This window comes from Chenopodium album, chromosome 4 (genome assembly GCF_948465745.1).
Source record: "Chenopodium album chromosome 4, dcCheAlbu1.1, whole genome shotgun sequence".
Lineage (NCBI taxonomy): Eukaryota > Viridiplantae > Streptophyta > Magnoliopsida > Caryophyllales > Amaranthaceae > Chenopodium > Chenopodium album.
The window spans coordinates 73214525-73232975 of NC_137837.1; the positions used below are offsets into that span (position 1 = coordinate 73214525).

At 32.6% G+C, this 18451-nt stretch overlaps 1 protein-coding gene across 1 annotated transcript; it reads left to right on the forward strand.

The window, feature by feature from the left end:
• Nucleotides 1-4053: 4053 nt before the first annotated feature.
• LOC145629297 (NAC domain-containing protein 72-like) lies at nt 4054-5918 on the forward strand. The gene is made up of 3 exons (XM_081681857.1): nt 4054-4343; nt 4455-4723; nt 4851-5918. The coding sequence occupies exons 1-3, from the start codon at nt 4163-4165 to the stop codon at nt 5502-5504; spliced, it is 1104 nt and encodes a 367-aa protein (XP_081537983.1). The 5' UTR covers nt 4054-4162; the 3' UTR covers nt 5505-5918.
• The last annotated feature ends 12533 nt before the right edge of the window (nt 5919-18451 follow it).

The window sequence follows — 18451 nt, forward strand, 5'->3', positions numbered from 1 at the left end:
ACCAGTTTAATCACCTCCAGCTCTCTCGCTTCTAGTTCTTGATAAATCAAGAAAAATCCGAATTAATAGTAGTATATTGTTTATGAACAAGATATTTGTCAAGTAGATAAGTTTTGTTGATTTGATTCCAAAAACTTTTTGTTGTGGAAAGTGAAAATAAGCAGCAAAAAATGCTCTTTTAAAAGTTACATGCAATGCAAGTTATGCAACCATGCTACTATAGCTAGTTCATTTTAAAAATTAATACAAAATTCTTTTTCATTTTATAAAGTATAGAATATTGCACTTTAGAAGTTGTAAAATTGATCATGTTACTATATGTGTACTAGGCTTTGAATAAGAAACCTTAGGTATAGTAGGATCACAAGGTTGTAGGATCAATCAAATTAAACTAAAAGTAGATACCAATTATTACGTCTTGGTTGAGTGTAATGAATTACATTTCATTATTACAAGGTTGTAGGATTGAATTTCACCCAGCTATGGGCTCTTTAGAAGTGAAATCAATCTCTACAAATTTATTCAATGTGTAAAGTATTTGTTAGTTTCCTAATCAATTTCTAAGGGGTTGTTTGACCAAATAGTATTTTACCAAAAAGTCGGTTGTGAATTCAAATTCCACAAATTCAATTTCTATTTTCTTAGATCCACCTTGTTATACTCCAATATGTTGTAAATAAGGAATTTTCTTAAATAAAACAAAGGATTACTACATGATAGACAATCTAAATCAATTTTCCATCTCAATTCGGAAAGGTATGCATGCATCTTATACTTTTCTTATAGGTTTTCTGGATCTACCCACACATAATTCATGTATTCTCTTGATTTGTTTCATGCTGGTTAAATGCATTCATCATTTGACTTTTACGTTAATCACATGTTTTATCTCATTTTCACCACAGCTTTGAATAACACATGCATGAAAGCGAATGTATATAAGATGTTCAATACTTGTATTTACTTTAAGGGTAATGTTATATACATTAAATATACTCTTGGAAATTGTATAAAATTAGGAATTCATGACAAAAAAAAAAGTGTAAATTAGTGTAATTAATGTTTATATTTTTATGATTTCATAACTTTTTTACGATTTTCAGTGTTAATTTAATGCTTATATGTAACCCAAAGGGTTATGTATAACATTTTCTTTACTTTAAGATATTTTCATCAATACATACGTAGATAGTTATAGATTCAATTCACAGAATTTGTGGACAAATCTACCAAATTTAAAGTGTTGCATTAAACCTAAAACGGAAGTATTAGTAACGTCAAAAGTGCAAAGCAATTTCCATTATATTTCCTAAAATTGGGAGTGGCATTACAATATTAAAAAGATATCAATCATATAAACAACAAAACAAAGAAAATGACGCCCATATTTTGGATCATACTACCTCTTTATAATCTACACTTACCACGTATATACATTGATTTTTATATTAAAGTAACGTCTTCCCATCCTCAATCAACATAGAACTGTCCAGGCTTTGGACTTTTGACCTCCATTTAACTTGTTATATATAATAATATAATTAATAACATACACCACCTTATGGGATACGTATATACTCGTATTAGAAGTTAAGCTAATACATCGAGTATACTCTCTGTTTCTTTTTTATATAGTCGTGTCTAACTGTGGTCGTTTGTCAATGCACGTCATTAATTATTGATATCTCTAATTACGTATCAGCAAAGTTCATGAAAAAATGCGTGAAAATTTCAATGCTCTCATTGCAATGAAGCAAGAGCTCGAAAAAATAAAAACATAAACGAAAGAAATATCATACGCATTTGAAATCTTCTTTTGAATTTTATTTTTCCTAACAATGCTTTGTCTTTTTCAATTTTTCCTACCTTTACAAGAAAAAATTTGTATAATACAAACATTTCAAATATTAAACCGACATATTATTCTAATTAAACATATGTAACATAATCAAGTATTTAAAAATTAGTAAAATCTAAAAAATATATATTTAATGTTTATATTCAATAAAAAATATGTGTATTAAAAATCGAAAAAAGCACACATAAAAATATCAAAATAGAAAGGGCAAATATCGGTTTGATGCTACACTTGGAAAGGTTGTGCTATCACCAGCTCAAAGAAGTTAAAGAGTGAAAGAAACCACTTAAGAAAAAAAACGTTTCTCCTTTAACAAAAAGCCAACTTCTTTTTTCTTCCATGCTTTCAATTTTTCTCCCCGGCCCTAACGTGTCCTCATCCTACTTTTTCCCACTATTACACTTGTACCATACCCATTTTTTTCCCACATAATTTTGTATATTTATTTCATACACTTTTTCCCCCCTAAAATTTACTTTGTACAAAAGTGTGTTGAATCTTCGGCGAAAATTGATTTAATATAATCCTGCTAACGTATTCCTTCCAAAAAAAAAAAAAAAAAAAAAGTTGTGTTGAATCGATAGCTAATTAGCTATGAATTGTGATATTTTTTTTATATATTTTATTCAAATTTACCCCAATTCTTGTTAAATATTACAGAGTACAAAGAAATGGATTCATTAAGCTAGCATAGTAAATTAATATTTAAGGCTCGAAATATGATAATAGAAAACAAGAAATATCTAATAATTATATGTTTGGTCGACGAAGAGGTGATGGTTATTAGGGAATCATTAAGATATTTTTAATTGCAATGTATGGTAGATATACTTTTAGAAAGTGAGGGTGCAACGTAAATACCTTACCCAAAATATCTTGCCCAACTTTTTTGGGTTTATTTGCTAATTCGACCGTAGGTATTAATTATCCACTAATAAGAATTATAAAGTTGCGATTTTTTAATAAGTATGCATACATTGAAATTAGTCCTACAATGTAATTATCCACAGTTCTGTCCCAAATTAATTACAATATTTGATTTTACAAGGTGACCATTATTATATGTCATTATGTATTGGTTAGTATAAGCTGTAAAATTTTGACATGATGAAACAAAATAAAAATACAGATTTGACAAGATTTTATTTGATGAGGTTTATATTGTATACTTAGTATTAATTTAGAACTACAGTCATAGTTTACTAACTTTTAACTTTGAAATGTCAATTGCTGCAATTATATTATCATACAATCTTTTTCATTAAGTTAGTTAAAAATATTAAACTAAATAAATTGTGTTTCACATCATTATGAGATTTATATTGTATTAGGCTTGTTAGGAAAAACGTAGATGTGAGAGTATCTACTAACCGTGACATTAACTCTAAATCAGAGTAGTCAAGTAATGAAGTAAGAGCCTGTTTTGTTTGAACTTCTGAGTAATGCAACTTAAAAGAATATGATCTAAGTATGTCGATTATTTTAAAATTTTATTTTTATTTTTTAGAGAAAAATGTAAAGCTTTGACATAGTCAAATCCTTAAAATCTACTGTACAACCAAGCAAGCCATCATAACCCAAATTAGCAACCTTTAACTATCAAAAACCCATTAAAAAAAGAGAAACCAAAAAATACTCCCATAATTCACTTTTGCATTTACTGCATATACTATTAGTCTATGACAAATGGTTGTCTAATCTCCTGAAATGACAGCAGTAATTAATCATTTAGTGTAATAATTACCGCAAATAACTCCAAAATTAACAACCTAACGCAGTCATTTAAAGCAGCACACGTGTAAGCACGTGTCCAAATATAATTTCCCCTAAGTTTACCGACGTGGATTACTGCACACACACATGAAAAATACCCCGCCCACCTCTTCCCTAAAACCTTCTAGAACATCTCCTAAATTTTACCGACACGTGTCCTTCTTTTAATACTAGTGACTCAACTCTATTCTCTGCTACTTTTTTCCGTGAAGTAAAGATAAGGTCGGCCATCTCAATAAACCCCCGAACACATGATACGTGTCGTTCTCTAACCGGCTCACCATTTTTACCCTTTTGTGGGCCCTATTTTAAGAGGTAAGACAAGGACATTCCGTACTTATCTCTTAAAAAAAATGTTACACATAATTCCCCTTTTATTTTTGTATAAATATGGACCTCCCTCCTTCTATATCTCGAAAAATTGGCAGTTGAAATATTCAAATATTATTCTACTCCCAATTAAACAAAACAAAATTAAAATTGTAGAATTAGTTAATTGCGAATTTGTGAGAAGATTTGATTGATTATAAAATGGGAGTTCAAGAGAAAGATCCTTTGGCTCAATTGAGTTTACCACCAGGATTTCGATTTTATCCTACTGATGAAGAACTCTTGGTTCAATATCTGTGTAGAAAAGTTGCTGGTCATCAATTTTCTCTTCAAATTATAGCCGAAATCGATCTTTATAAGTTCGATCCTTGGGTTTTACCTAGTAAGTCCTCTACTTAGATCGGTCGATACAGAGTTTCCTTTGGTGTTACATTTTTTTAATTAAGTCGTCGAATTTTGTTTATTAACGTGATAAACTGTGAATTTTGTGTAGGTAAGGCGATGTTTGGAGAAAAAGAATGGTATTTCTTTAGTCCAAGAGACCGGAAATACCCAAACGGGTCACGACCCAATAGAGTAGCGGGTTCCGGGTATTGGAAGGCTACCGGAACCGATAAGATTATAACAACACAAGGGAGAAAGGTTGGAATTAAGAAGGCGCTCGTTTTTTATGTTGGTAAAGCGCCTAAGGGTACCAAGACCAATTGGATCATGCACGAGTATCGTCTTACCGAGAACACCCGTAAAACCGGCAGTTCAAAGGTTTGTTAGCGTGTCTAAACCTGTTGTATACAATTTTATTTTTTAAACCGATTGATATTGGTTTTTTTATTAAAAAAAAAAGTGTTAGATTTATTTAGTTAACGCGTTTGATATTTTTGTTAATCAGCTGGACGACTGGGTGTTATGTCGTATCTACAAGAAAAATTCGAGTGCGGCAAAGCCTACAATGAGCAAGGAAACAAGCACAACAGGTGAAACATCTTCATCGTCATCATCACATCTTGATGACGTAATGGAATCATTACCGGAAATTGATGACCGTTCATTCGCTTTGCCACGTATGAACTCTTTGAAGAATAATAACAATGTTGCCCAACAACAACAACAACAACAACAACATCAGCAACAACAGCAACAGCAACAACAACAGCAGCAAAATGACAAGTTTAACCTTCAGCAACTCGGGTCGGGTAGTTTTGATTGGGCTGTACTAGCCGGGTTAACCGCGGCATTTACCGGGTCAGCCCAACCTCAATCGGGGCAAGTAAACAACATTAGTAATAATGGAAATGACTTGTTTATCCCTTCGTTACCACCTTTGTCACAAGTGGAGTCACCCGTGGAAAACAAAATACGTGCATCCGGGTTAGTCGATGAGGAGGTCCAAAGTGGAATATCATCAAATCAAAGGTTTAGCTCGGGTTATTTCAATCACAACACAAACTTGTTTACTCAAAACTACAACAACAACTCGGTTGATTTGTTCGGGTTGGGTCATTCGAATCAGTTATCCGGGTTCGGGTATGGATACAGACAGTAGACTCGAGATTAAAACAGTTTTGTGTAGTGAAACAATTGGGGACAAAAGAAATTAGAGGGTTATTAGTTGTAAATATCTCTCATTCGTTGGGCTAACTTTTGGGGAGATAGAATCATAGAAGTGAAGAAAAAAAAGTAAAAGAAGTTTTAGTCTATGATTAAAATATTATTATTATTATTATTATTTTGTTTTAGGGGGTTATTGTAACGGAAAGGTAAAAGGATGATGGTTGAGTTTGTCAATTTTTTTTGTCTAGTTTGGTAAAAGGGAAAGAAGGGTATAAGGTTCAATGCACAATGTGATGGAATGGAAAATGTAGTGCCAAAATTGAGGCGCCGAACTTCTTTATCTAGTTCGAATAGTTGCACATAAGACATTGATTTATTTCGAATATGATAAAGAAATATTATTTTATTGCCTTATGTTATGTAGTTCAAATGTTCAATGTATGGAATTTTTAACATACTTTTATTGTTCAAATTCATGAAAAAACTCAAATGGCATTTTTGATGTTGTTACATGTTTTGTACTCTTTTGTATATGATTATATAATACGCACATCTATATCTATACTTCTATACTTAGTATTTTAAAAAACAAATCACAATCACCTATATGACACATGTCATCATAATTCACCCATTAATATGTCCTCTTTATACTCCCTCTTAAAGTAAAAGATAAAATAAAATGTTATTGAATGCTAAAGTCTTTTTGCATTCCTAATAACTAGCAAATTTGAGTAAGAAAATGGAGTGTTCCATTTTCACTATAAAAAAAAAGTTATACTCCTCTCTATACCCCTTTTAATGTAAAAGTTAAAATACAAATTATTTAATGTTAAAATTCTTATGTATTCCTAACTTGCAAATTATAAGTAAGAAAATTAAGCAAAGTATTACGAGTACAAAAAATCACCGACAGATATAACACAAATAAGCAACACATTTCAAGAAAAATAAAATGAGCTACAACTCGTTCGTTGAACGGGTCAAAAGACTAGTTTTATCTTAAAATATACTATATCATCAATTTCAATATCATTAATTTTACATAATATGTTTAAGATCATTTTAATTTAATAATTTGAATAATATAAGTAAATGTTACTTTTGTTAGAATAGAAACTTTATGCCACCAAACCAAAGATCTTGATTCAAGTCATAACCTCATATAAATGTACATATGCGTGATTTATTACAGTCATTATATAGGTAATAATATGCTCATCACATATATGTCAATTCAAGGCAATTTTCAACAAAATTATGGGTTTGATGAATCTGCACAACAGATTTTGGCATATTGGCAGCTAAGGTTGACGGCTGAAAAGGATTTCGAATTTGCATTGACTAGCTTCCAAGTGTCCTTCGAATTGCTTTCACGTTATGTATTAGCGAATAACTGCTTCAAAATTGTTATTTTCTATTACTTAATAATTAAGTGTTTAAATAAAGTGGTGAGAAAGATTTTTCATCTTTTAATTAGTTAGAGTTATTGGATTCAAGATTATATAGAAACTCAATAAGATTTGTAATGACTTATGAGAGATTTTCTCCAAATGGGGCCTAACCAAACTCAAATTTAAATTAATCAGAATGTATAAAGTGAGCTTTAATTTGAACAGCTAGTTCCGCAATATCTCCAAGTGAATATTATGAATAGACCGTCAAAATCAAAAAGCTAGGCATGCACGGACCACCATAACAATGACCAAACCCTAATCTCTTATTTTAGTGGCTAACTTATACTATGGAAAATTGTATTTGCATTAAACCATCATACCATCACTTGGAGATGTTGAAAACTCTTTTGGAACAAACGCAAATGTCCCACCATAATTTGGATACATAATTAATGTTACGAGTAATATGGATTATTAAAAGTCACCATACTCAACACTAGTCAACTTTACCATACTTTTGTAGATTAATATTTTTAAGAGCATCCACAAAGACTAGTAATATTAATCTACAAAATTAAGAAATCATGTAAGGCCTATAAAATCAATAATACTCCATCCGTCCCTAAATTACATTCCTCTTTGGAAATTTACACGGGAATTAAGGAGGAAAGAATAAGACAAATAACAATAATTAGATAATGCAATGGGAAGTACAAAGATAGATTAGTTATTACTCATGACATGTCATCAATCCTTTGCAAAAAAAAAAGGACCAATCACATGCTCTTAATTGAAAATTTTTAACCAATCATATTCATTGTAATTTGGCACAAGGATTATGAGTGAGATTAGGTAAGGATGAGTGAGAAAACATTAAATATAAAACAGAAAAAGAGAGTTGATTTACTAAAAAAAACTTACCAAAAATAGAAAGGAGGAATGTAATTTTGGAATATCAAAAATAGAAATGAGGAATGTAATTTAGGGACGGAAGGAGTAGAAAAAAGTGACCGAATACAATGCAAAATTAGCTAAAACAAGCTATAAAATTATTTAAAATGACCTCATATTATCATCCTTTTCCATCGCTAACCCTAGCAACGCGCCTCTCTATCGAATATGATACGATTAAATTGTTACACATCTTACCCTTGAAAAAACAGGGGAGGGGGTCGCATTACAAAATGATAATCATACATCATAAAGGTATGTACTATGTTGTAATATCTACATCTTTAACGTTTTTCCTTAGGTTCATTGATGATTTGTAGGCTTGTACACACACTTTCGGTTAACTCTTGCTCGTTGCCTCATAATTGTGGTATTATGCTAGTTTTGATGCATTTTTATGCCACCGCACTTGTCAGTTGTCACTTTTAGAAATTTAGGTGTTCATTATTGGAAATAGTACTTATAATTTAAAAGTTAAAAGGCTCTTTAGAAAGCTAAATACTCATTTTGCCTTTCACTAATATACAATGAGAAATAATTGTCGTGGCTTTCTCATTCAATACACCGAAATATATACATGAGCGTTCTTATGGACATAGTAATTATATTCTTTATTAGATATTATACCGTCGCATAGAACTTTAAACATAATCCGATCCATAATCCATAATTATTTGATTAAGCCTTTCACCAATACAATGAAACTCTTTTTCTTCCCAAAATATCTTACTTGTGATCAAGTTTGATTCCACAGTGGTTTTTTTTCAAAAGAATAATATCAAGTGATCAACTCATCATTGAAGTAGAAATTTTCCTAGTAATTGTTGCACATTTGGGACTATAAATCATTCATACTACCTCCGATTTTTTTTACTTCAACTTTGAAATATTTTATATCTCACAAATAATACTCTAAAGTTGCAACTAAAAAAAAAAAATCGGAGGTAGTATATAACTTTTTGTGGGAATAGGATAAGAAGAAAGAAAGAGATATATCTAATCTAGATTGGCCTTTGTGAATTGTGATAGGCTGCATCTCAACATGGTAAGAATGTGGGTGGAAATACTTCGTTCTTTGCCCTACTCGTAATGAAGGATAGATGAGTAATTTCATGTTTTATGTTATTGCTGCTCTCCAATATCATTGTAACAGGTGTTAGTAGTAAATTGGTTCTGCTGTTTTGTCCTATAGTTCTTCCTAGGTGAGTCACTAGGGCAAGATCATCCTAGGGATTGTTTCCTTGATATATATATGTAAGGTCATGTACTCTGGGTGAATTGAATGGAATAATCACCTTCTAGCCGCCATATCTCTCTCATTCTGATATTACACTTGCTTTTGTTTCCTCTGCTTCTTATCTTTGTTTTCATGGTATCAGAGCGACAGGTCGATATTGCAAGCAGAGAGTGAGAGTAAAGATTGCAGCTTTTGCAGAGTGAGTGTTTTCCTTTCAAAGATCAAACCTTTCCTGCAGATTCCTGGTTTATAACTCTTAAAGTTTTAATCTTTCACCTTGAAATGTCGAAAATCTCACTGTCAGACATGCAAAACCCATTATATCTCCATCCCGGAGATGGGCAGCACTCAGTGGCAGTAGAGAACCTGACTGGGGAAAGTAACTATAGAGAGTGGAGGAGATCTATATGGAGATCAATTTGGCCTCAAAAAGAAAACTGGGATTTGTTACTGGAGTGATCAAGAAAGATACCACTGATGATCTGAAGGCTGACCAGTGGGATACATGCAACAACATGGTCATAGCTTGGCTTACAAGCAACATGACAGACACAGTGAAGAAGTCTGTGATGTTCCTGGACACAGCATCTGAGATTTGGAAGCAACTTGAAACCAGATTTCTGCAAACAAATGGTGCCAGGAAATATAGGTTGAACAAAGAAGTTTATGAAATCAAGCAAAATGGTGACTCCATCAGTGAGTACTACACCAGAATCAGATTGTTGTGGGCTGAAATAGAGAGCCTAAACATGCTGCCACCCATCTCCAACACGACTCCTGAGATTAATGCATTTGTGAATGCATTGAATATGCAAAAGGAGGAACAACTGATGTTTCAGTTCTTAAATGGTCTTGATGGTGGATACACAGCACAAAGAAGTCAGATTCTGATGCAAACACCTTTGCCCAGTGTTGAAACAGCATGTGCAGCCCTACAGCAAGAAGAATCTCAGAGAGTCACATTCAATGAGATTGCCACTAAAGGTGAGGGGGAGTCAACTGCTCTGTATAGCAGAGGACATGATCATCGAGGACCAGAGAATAGGGTTCAGGAGAACCAAGACTCAAGGAACTCAAGTTGCTCTGTGTGTGGCAAGAAGACTCACAATGCTGAGGTATGCTGGAAGGTAGTAGGCTACCCTAAATGGCATCATCTGTACAAGAAGCAGGGAAAGAGTGATGCTGTAGGGAAAGGTAAATGGAGCAGGCAGAAAGAGGGAATGAAAATGGCAGCAAATGTCAAAGGTACAGAAGAATCTGTGGCTATCACTGCACAGCAGCTGGAACAACTACTCAAGCTGGTACCATCTTCTTCTAAAGGAAGCAAATCTGGATATGAGATAAAGGAGGAGATAGATGTGAACTTTGCAGGTATGATCTCTTGCTATAATGTCTGTAGTGATAAAGGAGAGTGGATCATTGATTCAGGAGCAACCCACCATATGATAGCAGATGCTAAACTGCTTGATAAATGCATGCCTGTAGTTGGTAGTGTCAAAATTAACTTACCAACTGGAAAGACAGCAAAAATAACTTGTAAAGGTAATATTGAGCTGAGTAGTGGTCTGAAGTTACAAAATGTGTTGTGTGTGCCAGAATTTAAACATAATCTGTTATCAGTGGATAAGCTAATAAAAGATAACAATTGTGAAGTGAGATTTCAACCTGAAACTTGCATTGTTCAGGACTGTGAGAATCAAAAGATCAAAGCTGTGGGAAAAGGAGCAAATGGACTGTTTTATCTTGTAGACAATTGGAGAAGTCGAGGGCACAAGAAAGTAGATCTGAAGAATAAGGAGCAGATGAAGAAAGAGAAGAAGATATGTAATAGTTCTAGTCTAGATTATTGCACTCTGTGGCATAACAGGCTGGGACATGCTCCCATGAACAAAATTTTTGAAACTGGTTGTGTATCTAAATCTTGCTTGCCTAAAGATTCTGTGTGTTTAACTTGTCCCATGGCTAGATTTACTAAATTACCTTTCACTGCTAAGCTAGTAAATCTCATGCAAAACAGGTGTTTGAATTGATACACATAGATATATGGGATCCATACAAAATCTGCGCTAGAGGAAAATACAGATATTTCTTGACCATTGTGGATGATAATTCCAGAGCCACTTGGGTTCAGTTGTTAAGACTTAAGTCAGATGCTTACAGTGCTATAACATCCTTTGTGAAACTTGTGAAAACTCAGTTCAATGCCACTGTCAAGATTGTAAGGTCAGACAATGCACTGGAGTTTGATGATGAGAAGTGCAGAGAATTCTTCGGTGATCTTGGTATTATTCACCAGACATCATGTGTGGAGAGACCCCAGCAAAATGGGAGAGTAGAGAGGAAGCATAGAAATGTCCTTGAGATGGCTCGAGCCCTTAGATTTCAAGCAGGATTGCCATTGCAATTCTGGGGTGATTGTGTCCTAACTGCAGCATATATTATCAACAGACTGCCAAACACTGTTCTGAAAACTCAGACACCATATGAGAAAATATTTGGAAAGAAACCAGATTATTCTCACATAAAATTGTTCGGCTGCTTAGCAATTGCATATAATCCTGCACTAAATCGAGACAAATTTGCTCCCAAGGGCATTCCATGTGTCTTTTTAGGTTATGCTCATAACCAGAAAGGATATAAATTGCTGAATTTAACTAATCATCAGCAATTTGTGTCTAGAGATGTGAAGTTTTATGAAGGAATTTTTCCTTACAATAAGAAGGGATCAACTGTAAAGTGTTTATCACCAATTCCTATACACATTACAGCTGACCAGGAGACTTTTGAGGAAGAAGAAGAACATAATCATGAAGATAACTCAGAACATGGTCAGGAGGCACAGGAAGAGTTCCATGATGAAGTTGTGTATCATGAACAAAATCTGGAATCTGAAGAAGCAACACAAGAGGCTGTAATGATTCGAGGTGAGCAGGAAGACAGTCATGGAACTCAGCAACCTGAGATAAGAAGATCAGCTAGAGAAAAGAGACCACCAACCTAGACTAAAGACTACAAGGTTGGTCTGGCTAACACTCAGCCAATTTGCATTGCTAACTCAGCATCAACAATAATACAACCTCAATTTGCCTCATTTATGTCACAAATCTCAATGTGTGAAGATCCAGTGACATTCAAAGAAGCAGTGAAAGAAGAAAAATGGAGAATTGCAATGAATGAAGAGCTTGCTGCCCTAGAAGAAAATGGTACATGGGAGATAACTGATCTTCCACCTGGTAAAAGAGCCATTGGTAACAAGTGGCTGTTCAAAACCAAGCTAAAACCAGATGGCACTGTTGAGAGACACAAAGCAGAGTGGTTGTTTTGGGATGCAGGCAAAGGCATGGAATAGACTATGCTGAGACCTTTTCCCCAGTTGCAAAGATGAGCACTGTGAGATCCCTTCTTGCAGTTGTTGCCATGGAAAACTGGACAGTGTGGCAAATGGATGTCAAAAATGCATTTTTACATGGGGATCTAGAAGAAAATGTCTACATGACATTGCCTGTTGGGTATACAGAGTGGAATAGCAGGATACAAGCAAGCAATGATGTGAAACAAGCAAATGAGTTGAAGAAAGTGTGCAAATTGAAGAAATCATTATATGGATTGAAACAGGCACCTAGACAATGGTTCTCAAAACTGTCCACTGCTCTCACGCAATTTGGTTTCTCTTAATCCAAGACAGACTACTCATTGTTCATTAAAGAACAGGGACAATCTATAGCTGTTGTCCTTGTTTATGTAGATGATCTTCTGTTGGCTGGAAACGATCATTCTTTGCTCTCTGAAGTGAAACAGTTCATGTCCTCACAATTTCACATGAAAGATCTGGGAAACATAAGATATTTCTTAGGTCTAGAAGTGGATAGATTTGAGCAAGGTTTCTTCTTATCTCAGAAGAAATACACACAAGACTTGATAAAGGAGTTTGGGATGCAGAAGGCCAAACCAGTAAGGATACCTATGGATCCTCACCTGAAGCTCACCCATGAAGGTGGTGTACCGTTGACTAGAGCTGATGAGTATCAGAGACTGATAGGAAGACTCATTTACTTGAGCTTGACAAGGCCAGACATTACATATGCTGTAAACTCTTTAAGCCAATTCATGCAAAAACCTACATCCATTCATATGCAAGCTGCAAAAAGGATACTCAGGTATTTAAAATTGGCACCTGCTCAAGGAATATTGCTAGCATCTCAGTCAGCTGCTACTTTAACAGCATATACAGACAGTGATTGGGGTGGATGTCCAATCACCAGAAGATCGACAACTGGATTTTGTATTCTACTGGGCTCATCCCCAATTTCATGGAAGTCTAAAAAGCAAAATGTTGTTGCTCTATCATCTGCACAGGCAGAATACAGGGCCATGGCCTTAACTACATGTGAAGTGACCTGGCTGAGACATCTTCTCAAAGATCTGGGCTTAAGGAACTTGCATTCAGCAGTAATGAAGGTGGACAACCAGGCTGCATTGTCCATTGCAGCTAATCCAGTTCACCATGAGAGAACAAAACATGTGGAATTGGATTGTCATTTTGTAAGAAACAAGGTGCAATCAGGTGAAATCATCCCTCAATATGTACCATCTCAACGTCAGTTAGCTGACATATTCACCAAACCCATGAGCATGGCTCAAAAGCAACACTTATTTGCCAAACTAGGAATTCTTTCCCATCATTCCTAGTTTGAGGGGGAGTAATGAAGGATAGATGAGTAATTTCATGTTTTACGTTATTGCTGCTCTCCAATATCATTGTAACAGGTGTTAGTAGTAAATTGGTTCTGCTGTTTTGTCCTGTAGTTCTTCCTAGGTGAGTCACTAGGGAAAGATCATCCTAGGGATTGTTTCCTTGATATATATATGTAAGGTCATGTACTCTGAGTGAATTGAATGGAATAATCACCTTCTAGCCGCCATATCTCTCTCATTCTGATATTACACTTGCTTTCGTTTCCTCTGCTTCTTATCTTTGTTTTCAACTCGTGTAGTGATGACAACTTATTACTATACACTCCTTCCATAAGCAATAAATATCACATAATTTACTTCATTATTTTAAAAAGTTTATCATATATTTATTTATTAAGGTTTAGAATAGAACTTCTTAAGGAAAATGAGGCTTATAATAATGCAAGTATTGATTAATGTAAATCTTTATATTTTGAAAAAATTTCATTCTTTTTTAAGGGAAAGAGGACCCTTAGGTTATTAGACTTTGTCCTTTACGGTTTTTTTTTGGTCCACTTGGGAATAGGGGAAAAAGGTAAGAGGATAATCTTCGTCCATAATAATTTTTCATTGCTAAGATGCGAACTCTAAACCTCTATTATTCATTTATTTAAGATATAAGAATAAAAAGTTTTATTGATGTAACCTTGATGTAATCATGTAATAAGTGATAAATAAAGATAGAATATACTATTGCAATAATTTTGGAAGTTCTTTTTTCTAAATTCATTTAATATTCTAAATGAGATTTCATTATAATGTTACATCTATTTTCGGAATAGGTTCTTTTTCTTTCTTGATGATTCTTCTCCATGATGATGATGACGACGACGATGTCATGTTTTCTTTATAATACGCTCCAATTGATCATGTCCATGCTCTCTTGTTCTTGACATCAGGACATACAAAATCACAATGAGAAATATGAATATCAATTCATATATTTTTATAATTAATCCCCATCTATTATTTACTAATTACAAAATTATATTCAACATCACTTAGGAGCAAAAGTCCAAATAAATAAATAAAATAAGCAAAAAGTCAACATTACTAGCCTATCCACTTGTCTTATACAAGCCCATTCTTCACTTTTGTCAAATTTTTATTGGTTGGTAGCTATGTGCTTACAAAGTGGGCCCATTACTAAATTCGTAAGCAAGCTCAAGAGCTCTCTTAATTTGTACACGAAGGATCTACTTATGGAAAGTTAGGTGCGCATTATCAGCTTATGACATTAACATTAAGTTAATTTAATCATTTAATTAATCATATTATAGTCATTGGTATCATCTTAGGGAACAAATGTTCTTCCTCTTCATCTATTAAAATATTCAATTATCTTGACCCCAAACAAGAAGACAAATGTAGTAGCCTCAATGCACGTGAATTATGCACACGGGCAACGAGTTGTGTTGAAAAAAAATATATATCTAGGTAGGAAATATACAATTATTTGAATAAGTAGGAGAGACTGACCGTAATCAACAAATAAACAAATTATTCCAAGTTAATTAACATCAAATTTCATTTCGAGTTTGAAAATTTTAATTAGCATTATTCTAATTTGTTAGGAAGTTTATTAATGGTTAGATCTCAAACATCCGACATGATATGAATACTAGCTGATTAGTCAATGTCTGATTAGATTTTAAGTATGTAGAGTGATTAGTAATTAGTTCGAACTAATTATATAATAGTGTTAAATAAACTAAAGATCACTAGTTTGCCAATCCCCATTTTGTCTTTTAGTGCATATAAAGTTGGTATGTGTAATGCTAATTGGGCAAGATAGAAGCATTATTGATATAAAATATATAGTTTAGATCATAGGTGGCTCCTTTTCTATGGACAAACATACTAATTTGTGTTAATTAATAATTGTTTATGTTACTTTCATTACTTTCTACGTGTAGTGGAAATGTAACAATAAGGTTATTGCATACCAATCACTTTGTGCGATTCTTACATTCTCTCTTTTCCACATCACCAAAGGAAAGGCTTATCTTTCAAAATTCTTGTTCTTCTAAGAATTACACTCCCTCATCTGTCCTGATTTGTTTGCTCAATTGCACTTTTGTGAGGCAAACTTTGATCACTAATTATCACAATTTTATAAATCATAAGAAATATTCCGTAATATAGTCATATGACATCTTATATAATCTGTTTTTAATTATGAATATTTACTTCTAAAATATCATATTTTTATAATTATATAGCATAAACAAAAGTGAAAATAGTTACGTTTTAAGATGTGCTTTGGATACCATGAAATTCAAATGGAGCGAACAAGAAACATGGAGGGAGTAGTTTATTTAATCTTTATGTCTATGGTAACCAAAGTTGCGCTTTGAAATGTTATTCGTATTACTTTTAAACTACTACTCTCTCCATCTCTAAAGGCCACTTTCATGTATTCATTTATAATATTTTTACTGATTTACTGACGGTAACAGCAAAGTACAATGAGGAAGGAATGGGTACGGTTAACGAACAATGATTATATGCCAAATTTAGTAATACAAATTATTAATATAAAGTCATCTTATACAATTAAATTATTAAAGTTTTCACAAGTCTTGTTAGTAATAGTAGATTACCTAATCTACTATTTTGATCGATCTCTAATAATCACAGCTTCTAGTTCTAGCTCCGAACAAGTAATGGCAATTGGCAAACGAGTATGCTAAAAATGTGATAGATGATTTTAGAGTTTTTATTACATTTGTGTTTTTTGTAACAAAAAAAAAAAAAAACAGAGAAATCGCATTTGTATTTCAAATTGGGCTGGGCTTTTTGTTCTTTTTCTTTTTACAGAATATCATTCTTACAATAAAGGGCTTAATAAAGTGGCCCGTTTTGTCTAGCCCAAACTAATTTTTACTTTTTTTATGTAAGTCCAAGTCCAGAAGTACATGACAGTACAAGTAGCACTCTCGATTATTTTCCATGATTTTTGAAGCTAAGTTTCTAAGTACCCATTACTATGAATTAGATCTGTAAAAACTTCTTAAATAGAAGAAGTATGATGTATGAACATAACTCGGTGTTTGAAGAAAAAAAACAACTCCATCCTTTTCCATAGGTTGCTTCCACTTTTTGTCCATAGTTTTCAATGCATCAGCGTGTTTTGTGTGTGATGATTGAGCATATCAAGTGACCTCTTATAAAAGAACAAAATAACCGCCCTATAACACTGTCATATTAACCCTTATAGCACTAATAAAGCAAGCCATGTAACACTAACCGTATAACCCCTATAAGGATATAACACTAATGAAGTAACCCCCGCCCATATTGGTTAACAACATATAAAAGTTGGTGTCAATGCATATATATTTGGAGAATAATATCTTTATACAAGTATAATAAAAAATTTTGACATCCAATGAAAATGACAAAAAGAGTCTGCAATATAATTTTATATATATTTAAACCAAAACTTTTGTATACAACCGATCTACAGTAATATTAATATTATTGTATATCGGGATAACTTTTGTTGAAATTAGGGTAACTTTTACATATTTTTGGGTATATTTTATCAAATAAATCTTAAATATCTTTTATTTATATCAGGATAACTTATATATAATGGGTAACTTTCATTCATTAAAGGGTAACTTTTGATCATTTTAAGGTAACATTGTAGCGGATATACAATATTTTATTGTATATCCGATATTTTTTTTAGAATTTTTTTTGTGACATTTATATTGGAAATAATGGAAATTGGCCTATAGAAATTTGATCAAAGATATATATATATATATATATATATATATATATATATATATATATATATATATATATATATATAAAGCTAAACTTTTAGTCAGGTCACGAGACAGCGACATAAAGCTAAACTTATAGTCAAATCACGAGACAGCGACACTTGGCGTTTTAACTTTTCGCCAAGTGTCGTGCCACATTGGATATATTTAAATAGACATTATAAGATAAAAAAAAAGTTAGTTTAGAATTCTATTTGAATATAATTTTAAGATAACATTGTTAGTTTAGAGTTTTATTTTCGATAAAATACCAATGTTTCATATACAAATTGAATTATAATTTTATTTACAAAAATTATTAGATTATTATTTTAAAAAATCATATCATATAACTAATATATAAAGCTAAAATATAACTATATATCATATCATATAACTAATATATAAAGCTAAACTTTTAGCCAGGCGATGAGGCAGCGACATTTGGCGTTCCAACTTTTCGCCAAGTGTCGTGCCACGTAGGATAGAGTTATATAGAATTCAATTTGTAGGATAAAAAAGTTAGTTTAGAATTTTATTTTCAATCAAATTTGGATAGAATTTTAGGATAAAATTATTAATTTAGAGTTTTATTTTTGATAAAGTACCAATATTTCATATGTAGAAATTGAATTATAATTTTATTAAAAAATAATTAGATTATAACTCTCATAAATTATCATATAAATTTATTTTTTGTATCATAATATTTTTTTGGAGCGAAAGAATTAGTTCAAAATGTACCACATCCATTGTTTATAATACATTCCAATCAATTAAGATAATATACTTCACAATCTAATATAATTTTATTACTGTGTGTAGATCACGAGTCATTTCAGAC

What these genes read in the sequence shown, in the direction of transcription:
- LOC145629297 (XM_081681857.1), top strand. Translation starts at nt 4,163, where the DNA reads ATGGGAGTTCAAGAGAAAGATCCTTTGGCTCAATTGAGTTTACCACCA. An exon ending in CGATCCTTGGGTTTTACCTA is followed by an intron (nt 4,344 to 4,454) that starts GTAAGTCCTCTA and finishes AATTTTGTGTAG; the next exon opens with GTAAGGCGATGTTTGGAGAA. An exon ending in GTAAAACCGGCAGTTCAAAG is followed by an intron (nt 4,724 to 4,850) that starts GTTTGTTAGCGT and finishes TTTGTTAATCAG; the next exon opens with CTGGACGACTGGGTGTTATG.